This window comes from Misgurnus anguillicaudatus, chromosome 18, assembly GCF_027580225.2.
Source record: "Misgurnus anguillicaudatus chromosome 18, ASM2758022v2, whole genome shotgun sequence".
Lineage (NCBI taxonomy): Eukaryota > Metazoa > Chordata > Actinopteri > Cypriniformes > Cobitidae > Misgurnus > Misgurnus anguillicaudatus.
In genome coordinates this window covers 7,914,470-7,932,411 of record NC_073354.2, presented here as the reverse complement: position 1 = coordinate 7,932,411, position 17,942 = coordinate 7,914,470, and the positions used below count along the sequence as shown (strand labels likewise).

The window sequence follows — 17,942 nt, the reverse complement described above, 5'->3', positions numbered from 1 at the left end:
GATATTTTGAACATTACTTGTGATACTTAAAAAAACGACATTATAATGTACAATACTATACATTTGTACAAACTATATTATAAAAAACACATTCCAAATGTTGACCTAAATTGCGTTTCAATGAATTCTGAAAACTAAAGACTAAACATCCCTAAACCCTGATTGTCCATACATTTTTTGAGGTAGTCATCAATTACATCATCATATGAAATCTGCCCAGGAATTACAGGGTTAATTCTTATGATAGCTGGGCCACTGAGAGCCTGTAGATGTGCATTAAATACAGTATCACACAATTGTGATAAACAAAATTATGAATTTTGGTTGAAAAATAACCTAAGTGAAATTATGCAGATTTTTGTCTAAAATAATGTGGTACTGCATATGAAAAGATTGGTTCCAAAACTGTTTTTTAAAATATTTCAAAAATCTTGTTTTTATTGTGCATTCCAATTAATATCAATCAAACTACAGTCGGTTTATTTTGATTTAAGCCTTTATAACTAAAAATAAAAAAACATGATAACATAATAAACATATAACATATGCTTATTATATGTATATTATATACTGATTTGTATATAATATACATACAATCTTAACAATATCTAAGTGTACTTAACTGTGCTATTTTGAGACACCATGACTAAAATGTGTAAAAAATGTATTTTAAAAAAAAAGTATTTAGGTACCATATGTAGTAAATTTAAAAAGTTTACTACAAGTTGTAACTAAATACATTTTCTATTTGTGTTGGTTAATTATAAACAATAGGTAAAATTAAACTGCTAGCAAAAACTTGAGAGAATTTTTTAGGGTTGAGGGGCCACTGGTGCAAATGCCCGAGTAATACACACCTAGCAGATGTAATCTCACGCTAAATGTTTGGTAAAACTTGAGAGCCTGTCATTTGCATGGACAACTGGACATGGTTAACGTTTTTTTGTGCTATGCGGTATTTGCAGACGGTCCCTTTATGTACCATAATTAAATATACAGCGAATATCAACAATATTATGAAGCTGCAGACTCGGAGCCTGCAGCTACAGACCCCCGCCCAGAGACCCGCATTCTCAGAGCCCTCGTTTTTCGAGACAGCGTGACAAGAAACACGAGTATCGTCAATTTTATTAAGCGAATCATACTCATTCTAATTGTTTTTTAATCAAACTACTTTAGCCCATCGATACAATAGTACATTTAATATTTGTAAAGATAGATTGTAACAAAATTTGAGCAGATAATGTATGCTTTTCGCCTTTTTCCCCAAAAATATTTATAGCTAAATACGTTAGCTTTTAACCTTAGACTTTTTGTAGACCATTGCAAGCCATTGTAAAAATTCAGTTGACATTAAAGTAGACCAATTAAATACATTAAGGGGCGGTTTCCCGGACAGGGATTAACTTAAATAAATATAAGAGCTGCCCAAACTGAAAACAACTTGCACTGACATGTCTTAAAATACATCAGTGGCTATTGCTTGGCCCCAAAATGTACACAAGTAGCCTAATGTTTTTAATAAGGCATGTTTGATCAAACTAGTTATATTTTCAAAATTAAACTAAGGCCTACCCAGCTGAAAAACAGCATACCAGCAAGACCAGCATATGTTGTGTTTTGGTGCTGGTTTGCTAGTGAACACCAGCTAAACCAGAATCAGCACCAGCATTAGCACCAGCTAAACCAGCATCAGCACCAGCATTGGCCCCAGCTAAACCAGCACCAAACCAGCATTATCACCAGCTAAACCAGCACCAACCCAGCATTAGCACCAGCATCCCATGCTGTGTTTTGGTGCTGGTTTGCTAGTGAACACCAGCTAAACCAGAATCAGCACCAGCATTAGCACCAGCTAAACCAGCATCAGCACCAGCATTGGCCCCAGCTAAACCAGCACCAAACCAGCATTATCACCAGCTAAACCAGCACCAACCCAGCATTAGCACCAGCATCCCATGCTGTGTTTTGGTGCTGGTTTGCTAGTGAACACCAGCTAAACCAGCATCAGCACCAGCATTAGCACCAGCTAAACCAGCATCAGCACCAGCATTGGCCCCAGCTAAACCAGCACCAAACCAGCATTAGCACCAGCTAAACCAGCACCAACCCAGCATTAGCACCAGCATCTAATGCTGGTCATACCAGCAAGACCAGCATATGTTGTGTTTTGGTGCTGCTATGCTGGTGACCAACAGCTAAACCAGCATAGACCAACATAATTCCCATGCTGGTCAATGCTGGTTTGATGCTGTTTTTTCAGCAGGGTAGTGACTAGTAGTCATGTCTTAAACTAATCCCTGTTCGGGAAACCACCCAAAGTGTGTTAATATCAAAGAATGTCATCATTAATTATTTAATCAGATTTACGTTTGACCTTTTTTTAATTACCGGACCTTTTCTCCTAAAACTATACATTTATTTAATTAATACAGGAGTAATTATTATACTTTATATAATTTATGTAGACTACTTAAATGAGTTCTTAAAAAAGTAAGTATTAAAATGAATCAATGTCAATTTAACTGTTATATAAATTTGTTGCCAGCTATTTACAACTCATACAATTGACTAATAATCAAATTTACAATGCCTAAACTATTTATTAACCAGCCTATGGTATTAACATGTCAGCTAGAATGTGTCATTTGGCCTTTTGTTTGGGTTCCTTTAATGGACTCTGTGGGGTGGTCTTAAAATTTGACTCTTTCTCTCTTTTTTAAAGGTGGATATAACTATTCAAAGGGGGAATTCACTTCAGAAATTCCAAAATCTCACAAATGCTGCAGTGATTTTGATTACCATCAAAGTGGTTCCCCCTAAAGCCATGTGTGCCATGGACAGTGAGCAGCAGTGTGTTATTCTTTTTCAATACCTCAAAGCTCTGCTTTATAAATCTAAAACTCAACTGAACTTCAAGAATGAAGTGGAGTTTATTCGTAGTTTTCTTTATCCTGAAGTAGGCCCAAACATGTTTGTCAATTGGATTGTTTCTATTGTTGTCATATATGCAATGTTTTTATATTAATGAATTGATGTATTAATTTATATGGACAGGTCATCATTCATGGCCTATGTGAAATGCAGACATAATCCTGGCAGGAAGCTGAGGTGGTGTTCCTCCGTTGCAAAAAATGGTATTTGTTATTACACAATATTTTTGACAATGGCATTCATCTTTTATTGTGGTGAAGTCAAGGAATTTGACAGAGCAGTTTCCAAAAGACTGAAAAAAGAAGGTAAAATCACCTGCAGGAAGTAATTACTTACTTATGCATTTACATTATTTTACATGTATTCACTTAGCAGACGCTTTTATCCAAAGTGACTTATAAATGAAGAGTTCTTTTTAATGAAATTGAAGATGACAAGTAAAGTCACTAACACAATTCTTTCTTCCCTTTTTTCTTTGCTTTCTCCCGTTTACAGCAAGATGATGTTTAGGTAATTGTTCAATAAAGTACAGAATTGTTTATTATTGGTGTTTTGTCAATTCTTATTTCAAAATATCAAAAAACAAGTTTTGTATTGTTAGCGTGATATAATGTTAATAAGACCATTATATAATATCACATAATATTTTTCTGAAGATAGTTTAATCTGTAATTGTATCCCTTCCATCAGTAATTTTCTTTCAATTACACCCACTCTCAAAAAATACTGCAGACTACTGGGTAATTTGTTAGTCAGAGAAAGCAGAGTTTTTGGCACATGCATTAAGCAGGGAACGCAAATATTTATTTGGATAACTTTAAATAAAACGAGACCGTAATATTGCATCCTATTGTTTTCAATGCCATTTGGATAAGGGTGTTATACGATCTTCCAAACAGCAGGGGGCGCTGTCTCGAAAAACGAGGAGTCTGAGAATGCGGGTCTCTGGGCGGGGGTCTGTAGCTGCAGGCTCATACTACGCAATATCAAACCTAAAACTAACCGTGGTATAAAAGCTTTAGTCTACAGATTTTATAAAAGGATCATGATCATATACGCTTGTCTGATTTGACTTGCTGAGGCATCCCTTACGTGAATAATGTAACTTATACATTCTTCCCATTGCTTTTTGTTAACCACAACTATTTCGTTTTGTGCTTTCAGTAAAATCAGCTAGTTTAAAGCAAAGAGTGACAGTCTGCATTCGTTTTTATAGCACTACAATTATATCATAGAGGCCTACATTATTTACAACATAAGGACTTTGGGGGATTTATTTGAGGTATCTTCTTTCAACTTCCTCTCAATGCCTCATCATGTTTCTCTTTCAGGAATCTGTCACTAACTTAGCTAACCACAGTAAGACAAACAATTTATAATAACTATAATAAATATATTATATATATTTATATTAAAAAACATGTAAACATTGTGAAATATAATTATGTATTAACATGTATAGCTTAATAGCGATATTGCTAGCTATTAATCTGCCTCCAGTTGCCATCTCTCTATCAAAACAATGTTATAATGATCTAACACCACCAGAAACAATTGTTCAAGTCTTATTTTTTAAAGGTAATTCCGTGAGACTTGTTTTGAGGTGTGGGACTGTTTGTATAACACCAAACTGCACACGACGGAGGCATTTTTACCTTCAGTTACTTTAAGATTAATGGAGAAGTTGCCATCACTAATGGCGGCGCTGTTGGCCCACGATCGAGCAAACGACGCGCAGTCTAGCTGTTTATTTAATCTCTATGCTTATAAGACTATATATACCAGAATACGTGTTAAAAATAAGTTAGTATAACGTTCACAATCTGTGCTAATAGTTGATGCACAATTTTAAAGCGCAAAAACGACGCGATGTCACTCTAAATCCTGACAGAGATGTAGCGAACACTTATGGATTATTTATGTTCTCATTAGTGACAAAAACTTCATTCATTGTAGTATTTATGCGATTACTTTAGTTGTCTGTGTCATAAATAAAGTTTAAGCAGTTAAATGTTTGTTAAAAACCGCCTATCAGCGCATCTCTCTGATCTAACGGCAGCCGGTTATTACCGCTTGTTCTACGGCGCTGTCTGACAGCTTTTTCCAGTCACAGAAATGTCAATATTCAATGTTTGCTAATCGTGTCTTGACTGACCTGTTGGGACCTCTTCATCAGGCACTTCCCCGGGAAGGGTAAAGATTACTCGGACAGTAGCAGGTGCAGAGTTCCTTGACTTTCGCCGAGCATCCCGTGCACCGCTTCCAGTCTTGAGCTTCTCTTTTGATGTAGACATCGTCTACCTCGAGTCTATTTTACGACTGTCTGGAGTAATGTTGACTTGTCGTTTTAAATAGGCTTGAGTTGAAATCGTTTTGTAAGAACGAGTTGTACGGACTGTAAAGTCTGTCAAAGCTGTCAGAGATTAACCTTCACTTGGTCAGAGAATCACTGAACTGAGGGGAATCTCTCAGAGCGCGGCCTTTTATACCTTCTCTGTGACGTCAAACGTTCTATTCGGGGAACTCTGTCACTATGACGTCATGCATTGTCACGGTTACGCATCTGGGCAGAACCGGTCTCCGTTTAAAAGTCTGGGTTGTGTGTAAACTAATAACAAATGTTTTGGTTTCCTAAAGATGAGGGGAGAAGGCAATCATGGATTGCAAATTATTCATTTAAAAAATATAAGACACACAATTTGGATTATTAATCACATAAATATAAATGACATACTCATTAACTATGTATTATACATTGCTATACTATTACTGTTGAAAAGTTTTGAAAAACCACATTAAAATATTTCTTATGCTCGTAAAAATCTTTTACTCTGAAGGTGTATGTTTAAATGTTTGAAATTACGTTAATGGACAAAAATATAGTGCTAACATATACATTTCTTTTAATAGAAAACTTGGACAAACAAGCAGTTCAAGCACATAATAGATGGACATTTCTTTAACATGGTTTAAAAATCATCCCAGGGTGACATCTTAAGAAATAAAAAAAAAATAACAAGAGTATATATTTTAAATTCTAGGCAAAGGGTGGCTGCATTTAATATGGTAAAATATATCAGTTTGGATTTTGGATGTTTTAGTCGCAACATAATTCCCATATGTTGTATAAATGTGACCCGGCCTGTGAAAACCCAGCAAAGAATTTCTTTGTGATCTACTGTTTCTTACATAAAATCATCCCACACAATGCAAAGAACATTCTGTGAAAATATAATCTTGACATCTTTATTGCCTGAGTAAGGTCACGCCAAAGACTGAAATCAATGTTAAATCAGTAAATTCAAACTTTGATGATTTCATTGTAGCCTGGACTACATATACAAGGTCACATATTTATGTATCGTAGAAATATATTGTAAATAATAATGTGCATGTACATAACAAAAAATTTAAATCATAAGACATTCTCTTCAGGTGTTCTGGCTTTGTTTCCTCCCCTCGTCTCTGCAAGCAGCGCCTTTTTTAAACCTTAGATGTTCCTCTTTATTGCCTTTGTTTTCTGCCCCGATCTGTGTCAGCCCCGCCTTTGAAAGATCTGGACACCACTTCTTAGAGGTCCCATTTTGTGACTTAAGGATCACCTAAATGGAAACATAAAAATGTGAAAGTATGCTCAAATTAAAATTTTGGATTTTTAAATTTAATTGCCATCCAACATCTGGTCTTCCTGAATGTGTCTGGCTGTGCATTATAAACAGTACTAAATCTTCTTTGCATTATCGGTTATACACTTAAAAGGGTGCTATAGGAGGAATTAGTGCAAATGTTTTGAAAATGATACATTTTATTGTTGAAGATATCTAAATGTACGTGTCACCCACTTGCTTACCACCAAACTGTGTTGAGCAAGGGCTTGCATCAGTGTTCATGTACTCGAGTAAAGTATGTTTCTGGCCTTTAAACACATTTACACTACACTTTAAACATGTTAATTGAGCATAAGCATGTACTCCATTTTCCCCAAACCTGCGCCATTTTGGTTTGTGTTCTTGGGGTCTGTGATTTTTAGATCATCTATTGGTCACATATAATGTCATGTGAATTTGCAGGTAAAAGGTTACCAGATCAGATTTTTTTTAACGGAGGCGAATCCACAATAACGCATAAGAATTTGCAAACTTCCACATATGCTGCACAGCTTGGGCGTACTCATACTATCCAAACCAAGCCCACACTGAGCGCGTATTAGCTCTAAAGCCTAGTTCGTTTGACTAGTGTGATTGCACCGTACCGTGCTCAGGTTTATCGTGCTGTGGTCTATTTGCAGGGGTCGGCTCAGGCACGAAACGCAGTGTGAGCATAAAAACGCACCAGAACGCGGTACAGTAGACGAAACATGCAAGTTGGGCGACAGTCATTAAACTCATCTGCCTTTGTAAACCTTCTGATACATGCAGCAGGGTTACGTGAACGTCTGAGCGGCAGCGATAGGTCGACTCAGCAATATGATATAATAAAAATGCTGTGTCATCGCATTCCAAAGGACTCAAAATTTAAAGCCCCAAATTTCACATTACAATGGGCTCCAGTGTTGAGAGAGCATGCTTCATGTTTTCTGTAGCCCCTTATGGAACGGCTGAAATTCCACAAGGGGCATATTTGTTCCTCAGACGTTGCACAATAAACGTGACATCCGAATAAATCGTGAATGAAAAGTAAGATTCGAACGAATGTCCGCTAGTGAACTAATTGTATACACTATTTTTATCGTAATTCGGTCAGAAACGTCACGATTGTGAGATGAACAAATCGTTTTGGATTAAAAGGTTTGGATATTCCATTTCCTTGGACTTTTGGGGATTTATGAACAATTTGTTTTGGACAATTTCACCGAAGCGGATAAAGGGAAGATTTTGAAGGTAAGTAAATATCCTAAATCGGTGACGCCCGGTTCAGGTAACTAACAACTAGATTACAGTTTTATGACTGCTAATCATATTATCATATTATGCTTTGTGTGTGCCCTTAATGGAATCCCGAAAGTCTAAGCTTTACAACGATGGGCCGCATGACCGTATATTTTGAAGATTTAATGCTTCAAAGTTACAATGACGTTTATGCAGCCTCACGTGCAAGAGAGGGGGTGTACCGTGTACGGCACAGTGTTCCTTATCAGGTTAAAACAATCCCATACTAATGATGAAAGCCTGCTCGAATTGATAAAAGTAAAGTGTGAGTGCATACAAGTGGTAGAGTTGGGACAGTCGCTCTTGGGCACGGTTCGGCCAGTTTAAATATAACAAGCGTGCGCCCATCTTCAATGTATGGTGTCCAACAGATGCCTAGTAGCAGGGTTTGTCTCACCTGTGGGCCACAACACTTCGTTCTGTCATAGTACACGCCTTGGTCCTCTACGCAGATCTCACCCACAGACTGTAAACCAAGCAGAACAGAAAGGTTAATTTATAAGTAGAAATGATAAATGGACCCAGATTTGTTTCAGAAGGTATTAAATGAAATTAACGTGGCCCGCTTTGTCTAAGATACACGAGAAACTGCACCATTAAATAAAATACATTTTTAAAAGATGAGTTATCTCCAAGTCATCTTGTTGCTTTAACGTCTTTTTTCTGTTTATTTTTCATTAAGTGATTCTGCTTGTTAACAGCACGCATCATCATTAATGTTCAATCATCACTTTATTCATTACTTCATTATTTTATTAATGTTAAACACTGCTTCAGTGTCACTTTGTAATGTGCACTCAAATAGACGCTGAACAGTGTTCATTTACCACCAGGGATTTTGATCTCTAATTGAATTCAGTCAAAGCAACAAGATGACTGTCTGATAACTTGAATGAAAACTTACTGATTTACTCACCATCATGTCATCCAAGAAGTTTATGTTTTACTTTTTTCAGCCGAACACAATCAAGAGTTATATTTAGGGATGCACCGAATGTTCGGTAACCAAAATTATTTATCTGAAAATAGCAAAAAAAAACAAATTTTCTGTGTTCACCGAACAAGTGAAAAGGCAGAATAAATTTTACAGAACAATGAGGTCTTTGATGAAGCAATCAAATAGGCGTCAGTGGAGAGTGAGAGACGCGTAAATGCAGCAAACATGTTGGTAAGCATTTTAAAGTCTGAGAAATACGCAAAACCATACAGCACTAAACGTTTCAATTGTCATTTAAAATCAAGACATCCTATACATCTTGCAGCGTATTAAAAAGACATGGCGGAGGCAATCCTGTGTATTTGTCTGCTGAATGCACAAGCACGGAGAACAAGAGACTTTAGCTCTTCATATCATGTAATAGAACGACAAAGAGCGTCAGCAGTATGTAATAAAAACGTCTTAAAACCTCTACAATGTAAGTCCTACAATTACAAACACGCTTATATTAAACCAGAAATAAAACTTTTATTAGCAATAAGCTTTTTGTAAGGTTTTTGTTGAGAGCTTTTTCCTCTGTCATCTCCTGTAACCCTGGAGTCATATTAGCTACAAGCGACAGGCTACCATTCATTTTCAATCGGAGTGGCCGTTTGCCAGCGACAAGCGATGAGCTCGCCGCTGCGCCGAGCAAGGTGGGGCCAAAATAGACAAAAAAGGCTATTTTATGCAAATGCTGAGCAATGTGACAAAGCGACTGCCAATCGGAGTGAAGTCACAGGGTGACGTAGGTCAGTGGCTCGAGTCGAAGAGAATAATTCAAGATGGCGGAAAATGTGTATTTCTGTTAAGTTTGGCATTTTATCTCATACATTTTTTACTTTTATCGAGAAATACATACTTTTAAATCCAAAAACATCGTTTTTGTAACTTAACAATACATCTGAAGTGACTTTGATACTGCTTTACTGTTGCCAAGCAACCAGGAGTAGGCATGCCCAGGAATGCCCATCAAGCAAGTGCGTGTCGCTCACTTTTGTAGCTAATGTGACTCTAGGATTAAGCTTGTCGCCATCTCTCCTCTCTCTCTCTCTCTCTCTGCTCGTGCTTGACCGTCCATGCAGGCGTGCGTCCGCTGCTCAACATAAAGTGATATATACGTGTTGTTGCAATTTTTTTAAGGCATAGTAATAAGTAGGTTATTTGCATTTTGGGCGGGAATAGAAAATCGGATTAATGTCCATTTAGCCAAGACTCATTTATGTGGTCGAATGTAAATGGAAGAGTTTTAACAAGTCAAATAGCTATCAGATCAGAAAAGTGACCAGGTGTAAAAAGGCCCTATAATGACTGCCAGAATGTTAAAAGCTGTAAAAAAAAATGTAATTGTTAAATAATGTGAAGAATGTAACTTGCGCAATAGTGAGAAAATTGGCAAAATAATTAGAAAAATAAAAAATAAAATATACATTGTTTGGTTGTTTCGGTATTCGGCTGAGTTTTTCATTTTATTCGGATTCAGCCAAGAATTTTCCTTTCGATGCATCCCTAGTTATATTACATAATTTCTGGGTTTTTCTTGCTTTATAATGACATTGACCGGGATCAATGTTTTTCAAAGCTCAAAAGTATATACACCCATCATTCAAGTAATCAATACATAACCCAGTGGGTTAATAAATGTCTTGTAAAGCAAACCAATAGGTTTGTGATACAAACAATTGAAATTTTGAGCTTTTCGTGATAGTCAGGAAACATGTATAATGTAACCAGGCAATCGAAATATTGCAGCACGTTGAATCTAGAGTTGTTATTGTCTGTTTACATTACATAACTCCCTTAAAGCTTCACAAACCGTTTGGTGTCCGAAGACCCACTGGGTTATATACAGTGTTGTGCAAGTTACTTTCAAACTGTAATACATTACAGATTACTTGTTACTGTCATTTAAAAGTAATCCCTTACCTTACAATATTACTGTTTCAGAAATGTAATATGTTACATTACTCATGTATTACTTTTGAGTTACTTTCACCAAAATAACTACACAAGTAGAACTTAAAGGGATAGTTCACCCAAAAATGTTGAATAGTATATGAAGAGTTTGGTTCCAAAACGCAATAAACGCCATTTTTGAAAAAAATGAGTTACTGCCAAAATCAGCATTATATCAGGTCAGTAGTTAAAAGTAAATTCTTAATTTTACGCAAAATCCAATATCCGCCGTGTTATTCTGCCATCTTTTCTCCCTTTTTTCCCAAAATGCGACAAACGCCACTTCCCCTTTTTTACAGAACGCAATAACTCCATTTCTGATATTACAGCCCACCGTTCACGCAATGTAAACAAACAATGGCGGACGCGCTGAGTACACGGAGTCCTAGTTTTCCTCATCTACTTTGTACTTCATGATCAACAAACAAAACAAAATAATACTTTAATTGCATCGCTAAACCTGTGATGGTTTTCTGTGATGGGAAAGAAACGTAAGCCATCAGCATCTAATAATTTCCCTGAAAGGCACTCGGGAGACGGGTGCTTGTTCCCCCGACAGCAAGCTTTTCATGCTAACACATTGACCCCAGAGGATCTTATGAAAAACTTTCCATTATTTTACTCAAAGTCAACGAAAATCGAGCAGGACCAAAAACATTTTACAGCTGATCTCTGTGAAAGACGTTAAGCGAAGACGTCAAGTAACCGCAATGACAGGGTTCTTAATATGACAAAGTAAGTGTTTTGATTAATAACATTAATGTTTATATTTTTAATTAGTGTGTACAACTAGTCAACTAAATGAATATAACATGGCAAAGATGAATGCACATTTATATAGGCTATTGATTCAATAGATTTATAGCATTTTGAATAAAAACTTGTCATGGATTTATTGCATTTTGTGGAAAAAATAATCAGTTTTTATAATAAATCTTTGAAAATCAACTTATGGATTTGAATTTTTTATGTTTTTATAACCTAAAGATGCTGTGTGAAAGTTTGTAACAGAAAATAGTTGTTTTCATCTTGTCACTTTCTTGGTATAGAAAACACGTTTTTACCAAAATTTGTCAAAATGGATTTATTGCGTTTTGGAACCAAACTCTTCATATATTGTTAGTAACCTGGATAGGCCACAGTCATTGTGCTACATCATGTCACCCTCTACTATATGTAAAATTCTCTGCAGTACATGTTGTCATTTTTTAAAGATAAAGGGATAGTTCGCCCAAAAATGAAAATTCTGTCATAATTTTTTCACTCTCATGTTGTTACAAACCTGTATAAATTTCTTTGTTCTGATGAACACAAAGGAAGATATTTTGAGCAATGTTTGTAACCAAACTGATCATGAGCCCCATTCACTTCCATAGTGGAAAAAATAATACTATGTAAGTGAATGAGGTCATGAACAGTTTGTATGCAGAATCACAAAATCTGTTAAAATTATGGTAGAGTGATTAACTGGCAATATGTGTGAATAGCTTTGGTATATTCTTATTAGACACGACAGGACTATATGTAAACTCCAATGCCATGACAAGATGCAGATTTTTTTATTTTCTTACTGGTGCCATTGTTTTATGAAATTTAAATTCAATGGTTCACAACACAAAACTGTCATGCACAAAGTGAGCATTATGAACATAGCTTTTGTTTACTCAATAAAGTGCAATTAGATGAACAATCCCTCTGTCATTTGTCCATAGAAATACATAGGCTTAACATAGCCTAACTGCTTAGAAAGAAAACAGATCAAATAGAGACCTATTTGCTTCTCAAAAGAAAGATTAATTAATTTAACAACAAGAGAAATACCCATTGGCTCTATGAAAATACACTGAAAATATACTTTTCAAGAATACAAAAATTACTTTAAAGTGCTTGGGCCTACAAGGCTTAACAGGAAATATGGCTTAGCCATTTTCAAAAAGTTCAGTAAAAATGGAAGTCATACAAGAACAAAATGGAAATAAAACGTTATAGAAATACAAAACTGAAATTAAGGTGTCTGGGCCCACAAGGCCTGAAATAAAATATGGTTCAATAATCAAACAAAAAACAACCTCAGCAATGGTCAGACATAGCCAACAGGAAAATTGGATTTAGAAAGTTTCCTACCAAATATAAAACAGAGGTAGTGTGCAACTGAACATGGCTGAAAGTAAAGGGAAACCAAGGTGGTGCTTACGGCTATCGTGGAGGCTAGCCTACTCTATTATTCCCCCTTGACTGAAATGTCTGTTGAAGCGCATCAGAATAAGACGCTGAAAGCGTCCATCACCAAGACGGTTGCGCTTTGGGGTGAGTACCAGACTCCCAAGACTGAAAAGTCTTTCGACTGGTGCACTGGATGGTGTTGGTGCATTATAGCGTAGTGCAATTTTTTTAATTCTTGGAAACTGATGCAGGCTTTTCATTACTGGATCAGAATTAAAATAAGATGTTACCTCTGTTTCGACTGACATAGGTGTATCAGCCTTGGCATTGGGCTGTTCCTCAAATGAAAAGAAGTCATCCTCACGAGAAGTGACTGCAGCAGGTTGAGAAGCATTAATCATTGGGGTTGCAGGCTCTTCTACTGTTAGGGAGCGGCACTCAGTGGTGAGGAGGTACTTGATGTGATCTCTTCTGGTTTCCTCTTTTACCCAGCGCAGTTTAAACTTGGGCAGCGAGACTGCGGCCAGTAGGGCTTCCTTCGAGTCAATTGTTGTGGCAAAACGAGTTTTAATTGCTCCCACAATTATTTCAGGCAACCCGGTAGTCATTTGTGAAAGGCCATTTTGCATTGCTAAAGTTTTGGTCATTAGAACTTCAAGTGTTGGTTGAAGTGTCCCATAAAAACAAGTTTCCTCACCCTGTAGGATGTCCAGTGCAACGCTGAAAGGCTTCATAATGGAGCAGTATTCCTTCAAAAACTGGTATTCCCTGTCATTCATACATTTAATCTGAAGCTGTGTGCATAGATTGTTAATGTCAGTTAGTGGCATTTCTATGATCCGAACATAAGCGTCATAAAATGAGTTCCATCGGGTTACTGAGGGGACAATCAACTTCCTTTTACTGATCTTTTCTAGGCACTCAGACGCAACTGTGGACCGGCTAGCTTTGGTCCATAGTGCAGAACACTTAGCTGTGGAACTGCGGTAAACAGCCCTGGATTCTGGGTTTGATGCCAACCATTTACCAACCTCATTGTTTGCAATGAGGTTAAGCGTGTGAGCTGCACATCTATAATGTGTAGGCAGCACACACAGCCCTTGCTGGGCATCCTCATCGTATCCTCCAGTGAGAACGCTGTGGAGGTCAGTGAAGGCCACTTCATCATCCTCCTCCACCTCCTCTTCTTCGTCATCCTCAGATTCGACGTGTTGGTATTCCTTAAAAGCTTTAATAAAGTTGCTGCCATTGTCTGTCACACAGGCTGTCACTTTTTCAGCAGTTAATCCATACTGTGAAAAAATATCCTCGAGTTCAGATGCAATTGCATCATATGTGTGCCTACCTCTGAACCTACGACAAGCAATAGCTGCCTTCTTCCGTTCCAGTGTCTCTGAATCGATCCAATGGACCGTCACCCCCAAAAAACTCTTGTTGTAGGCAGTCCAAATGTCTGCAGTTGTTGACACGTACTGCTGTTCCTCAATTGTTTTCTTTAGCTCAATTTCCATGGCAGAATAGTTCCTATCTAGTTCTTTGGCGAACGTTGTTCTGCATGGCAGTACATTCTGAAAAACAAATAAAATACACAGATATTAAAACTCCAGTTGATAATCATGCTATGCTAAATTACACATTTACATATTTATTGTCTGTTCCAATGCAGGAGCATAAATTCACATTATGCTGCTGTATATAGGTCTGTTGATGGCTATAATATTTTAACATACATTTTGGCCCAGTGAACTAGATCAGGGATGGGTACTACTATTTCAAATGCATGTATTTGAAACAAAAAACACTACTTTTATTTATTTAATTTAATCTTTGTATTTTTGTGTTTTCAAAATACAACATAGTTTTTGCCAATCAAACTATTTATTAGACTGCTGATTTCTTGAATAAACTAGGCTATAATAAATACCAAAAATTAAATGCATTTAAATACAAAATACAATTACAAATTATAGTATTTTGTATTTCAAATAGATGTATTTGCAACACTGCCCATCCATGCAGTCTAATAAAGAGATTGGTAGTAAGAAGGATTTTTAGTTTGAAAATACAAAAACACTAATACAGAACACATTTAAATTCAAAATACATAAATAAATTCAAAAGGTTTTTAATACAAAATAGTCCCATCCTCTCCCTGAACATTTTTATATATTTTAGCTAGACATCTCATCATGTAAACATTTGCTTACCTTGTCGTTGCTGCCGGTCACAGGGATCTTGCTAACTAACTTCCTGAAAGCAGGAGATTCCACCGTTGCCAATGGTAACATGTCTTCGACGACATACTCTGCAACAAGTCTTCTGACTTCTCGACGTTCAAGTGGCATGATGGTCGACCGCAGGAAACTTAATTTCTGTTGCTTTGGATCATTACTCTCGTCCTCTGTGTTCTTTCTCTTCTCAGTAAGCGGAGTGGTCGCATGGCACCGTTCGAGATGTTTTTTTAAATTGCTAGTGCTATTTTTCGACGTCGATAGTTCTCTCGGGTTTGGACAAAGGTTGCATTTGACAATTACGTTCTTCTTGTCCTTTTCTCTGACAAAATTGAAGTAATGCGCATACGTCCATCTCGCGAATGTACTGTCTTCTGCCATTTTCAACTTTCATCTATTTTCCACCGGCCACAGTGCGCGCTTCAAACGGGGCGGAGCTAATAGCCTCGAACCTCAAGCTTAGAGGCTGAAATCAAATCATGGCGCGTTATACAATACAAAGTTCAACCAATCACCAGCGAGAGGGTGATGAATGACACCAAACGCGTCTATTCCCTGACCAGAGACCACGAACAGGAAATATAACTTTCTTGCGGGATTTTTTATCTGTTAATCATGTCTCGCGGGCGAAAAGTTTGTTGTAACGCACGCGTTACTGAACATGTAACGAGTAAAATATTACTGAAAATTGATTAGTAATGCCTTACACTACTGCGTTACCGCAAAAAGTAATACATTACTGTAATACATTACTTTTGTAACGCGTTACTCCCAACACTGGTTATATATGGATCACTTATACGATGGATGGAGGCACTTTTGGAGCTATAAAACATTGATGCCCAGTCAATGCCATTATTAAGCATTAAAGAGCCGGGACAATATTTAAAATAACTTTGATTTTGATATCTTTACTTTAATGAATACAAAGCAAGATATTTTGATAAATGATTGCAATCACTTATATTTCATATATATCAATTAAAGATCAATATACGTAAGTCCAGCACTGGCGTCGTCTACGGTCCTTGCAAGATGTCATCTTTCCATTTGTGTTCGGTCATCTGAGAGAGACAGGATCCAGATTGGAGCTTGCATAAGTGCTAGTAGAAATAAAATGCAAATAGAGAAAATTATCATGGCTGCTGTTCATAACTTTTTAGGTAGTGAAGTTACAAATTATAATACAAATTATTCCCATGCATTGATTTTAATGTTAAACATCTATAAATCCAAATTAATACATATGGAATATATTCCAACAATTTAGGATATGATGTTTTTATTTTAAAGTCGAAAAATATCTTATTTTTACACCGCTGTGCAGGAGGCATTGCAAACCGAAAACAAAAATATTACATTTACGTTTAAAAAATAGAATTAAATAAAACCCTTGAATTGAAAGGTCCACTAATTGCCTTAACATGAGTGATGTCAATAAAGTTTCCATGTTAAAATTTATAAATATTAAAAACTTAAGCAAAGGACAACAAAGGCGGAGTAGGCTACTGGCACGAGTGAGAATGTATAACTGGTTCCAATTCTCCGACATTCCTCCAAACTTGCTTAAAGTTAATTCTCCTGTTTTTCTCTTTTTCTTTACATCTTCAAACTCCATGTTGCACTTAAGCTACACCATACAGAACAGCAGACCCGGTGCGTGATGCGTGCCAGAGGAGTCTCCGCACATGAGTCGCGTTGCATTTTGTAACTATTACAAATCATTTTGTAATTTGTGTAACTTTTTGGACACATTTGTTACTTTGGCCTAAATATAGTCTATATATAATATTTCTCATAATATGGCATAGTTTTCTCCCCACCCAATGAGGCTAATAAAGTAATGATAAAAAATATGCTTAATCAACGGTCTGGCCCGGCCAGAGGATAGTAGCAGAAAATAACGAACCTGGCAGAGAATCTAAAGACTCTACTGTGTTGCAATAGGCTATATAGTTTGTATGCACCGTCAGCTCAGCTGTACATTATGGATAGGAGGTGCGAGTGAGTTTTTAAAATAAAACATAGGTAGAGTGGTCTGCAGAATAAAAAGCTTGTGAACAACTTTAGAATTCTGTAACTCTATACAACCCCCCCCCCCCCCGCAGCCGCACCCCAGCACCCCCTACCGAAAATATCTTCCCGCGCCTCTGTGTGTGGGTCGGGTCTATCAAAAAAGGTCCTATTGGGGTAGGGCCGTGTTAGTTTAGGTGATTTCAAATGTCAATACTGGCTTTCAGAGATCGTGCACCCCGCCTTTAAGGAGGTGTGCACATCAAAGCTTTTAAATGCAGCTGAAAACACCAGGCCGATGCCGACTGCCAGCTTTTTTCAGCTGAGTGTTTGGTTCCTGTGATACGTCTGCTTGGTTTATCAGTCACTGGACGATGCGCCGGTTGGTTGTTGTGATGTTTATCCCACCCCTCATCCACTGTGATTGGACGCTGTGTGAGAACTGACATTGACGAGCTGAGCTTTTCACCCAAAGTTGAATATTTTTCAACTCCCGGCACTCTCCCACTTTTAGCGCGGCTAAAAAAACGGCAACTGCTGGCTTTTTTGAAAAGCGCAGAGCTTCCATTGGAAACAATTGAAAACATACACCGGCGTAAACGCTTTGGTGTGCACGCTACCTTAAAGTGTGCAAGTAAGACATTTTAATACAGGTATATACCCCCAGTTTCACAGACAAGGCTTGAGGCCTAGACTAAGACACATGTTTGAGGTGAAAATAACTTGCACTGAAAGATTGTA

General features: G+C 37.1%; 2 protein-coding genes across 13 annotated transcripts in view; both read right to left on the bottom strand.

Moving 5' to 3' along the window:
- Positions 1–17,942, bottom strand: part of LOC129453405 (uncharacterized) — a 64,661-nt gene that overhangs the window by 19,705 nt on the left and 27,014 nt on the right. For all 12 annotated transcript variants that reach the window (XM_073855731.1, XM_073855732.1, XM_073855733.1 and 9 more), the window contains 3 exons: positions 16,186–16,291; positions 8,260–8,328; positions 5,090–6,536 (listed from right to left, as the gene is read on the bottom strand). In XM_073855731.1, coding sequence (XP_073711832.1) covers positions 5,090–5,228 — 139 coding nt within the window. In that variant the 5' untranslated portion in view covers positions 5,229–6,536; positions 8,260–8,328; positions 16,186–16,291. The remainder of the gene's footprint in view (positions 1–5,089; positions 6,537–8,259; positions 8,329–16,185; positions 16,292–17,942) is intronic.
- LOC129437750 (uncharacterized) lies at positions 11,345–16,176 on the bottom strand. Its single transcript, XM_073855746.1, has 2 exons — positions 15,165–16,176; positions 11,345–14,525 (listed from the first exon to the last, which is right to left on the bottom strand). Exons 1-2 carry the CDS (start codon positions 15,567–15,569, stop codon positions 13,008–13,010), a joined length of 1,923 nt encoding a protein of 640 aa, XP_073711847.1. The 5' UTR covers positions 15,570–16,176; the 3' UTR covers positions 11,345–13,007.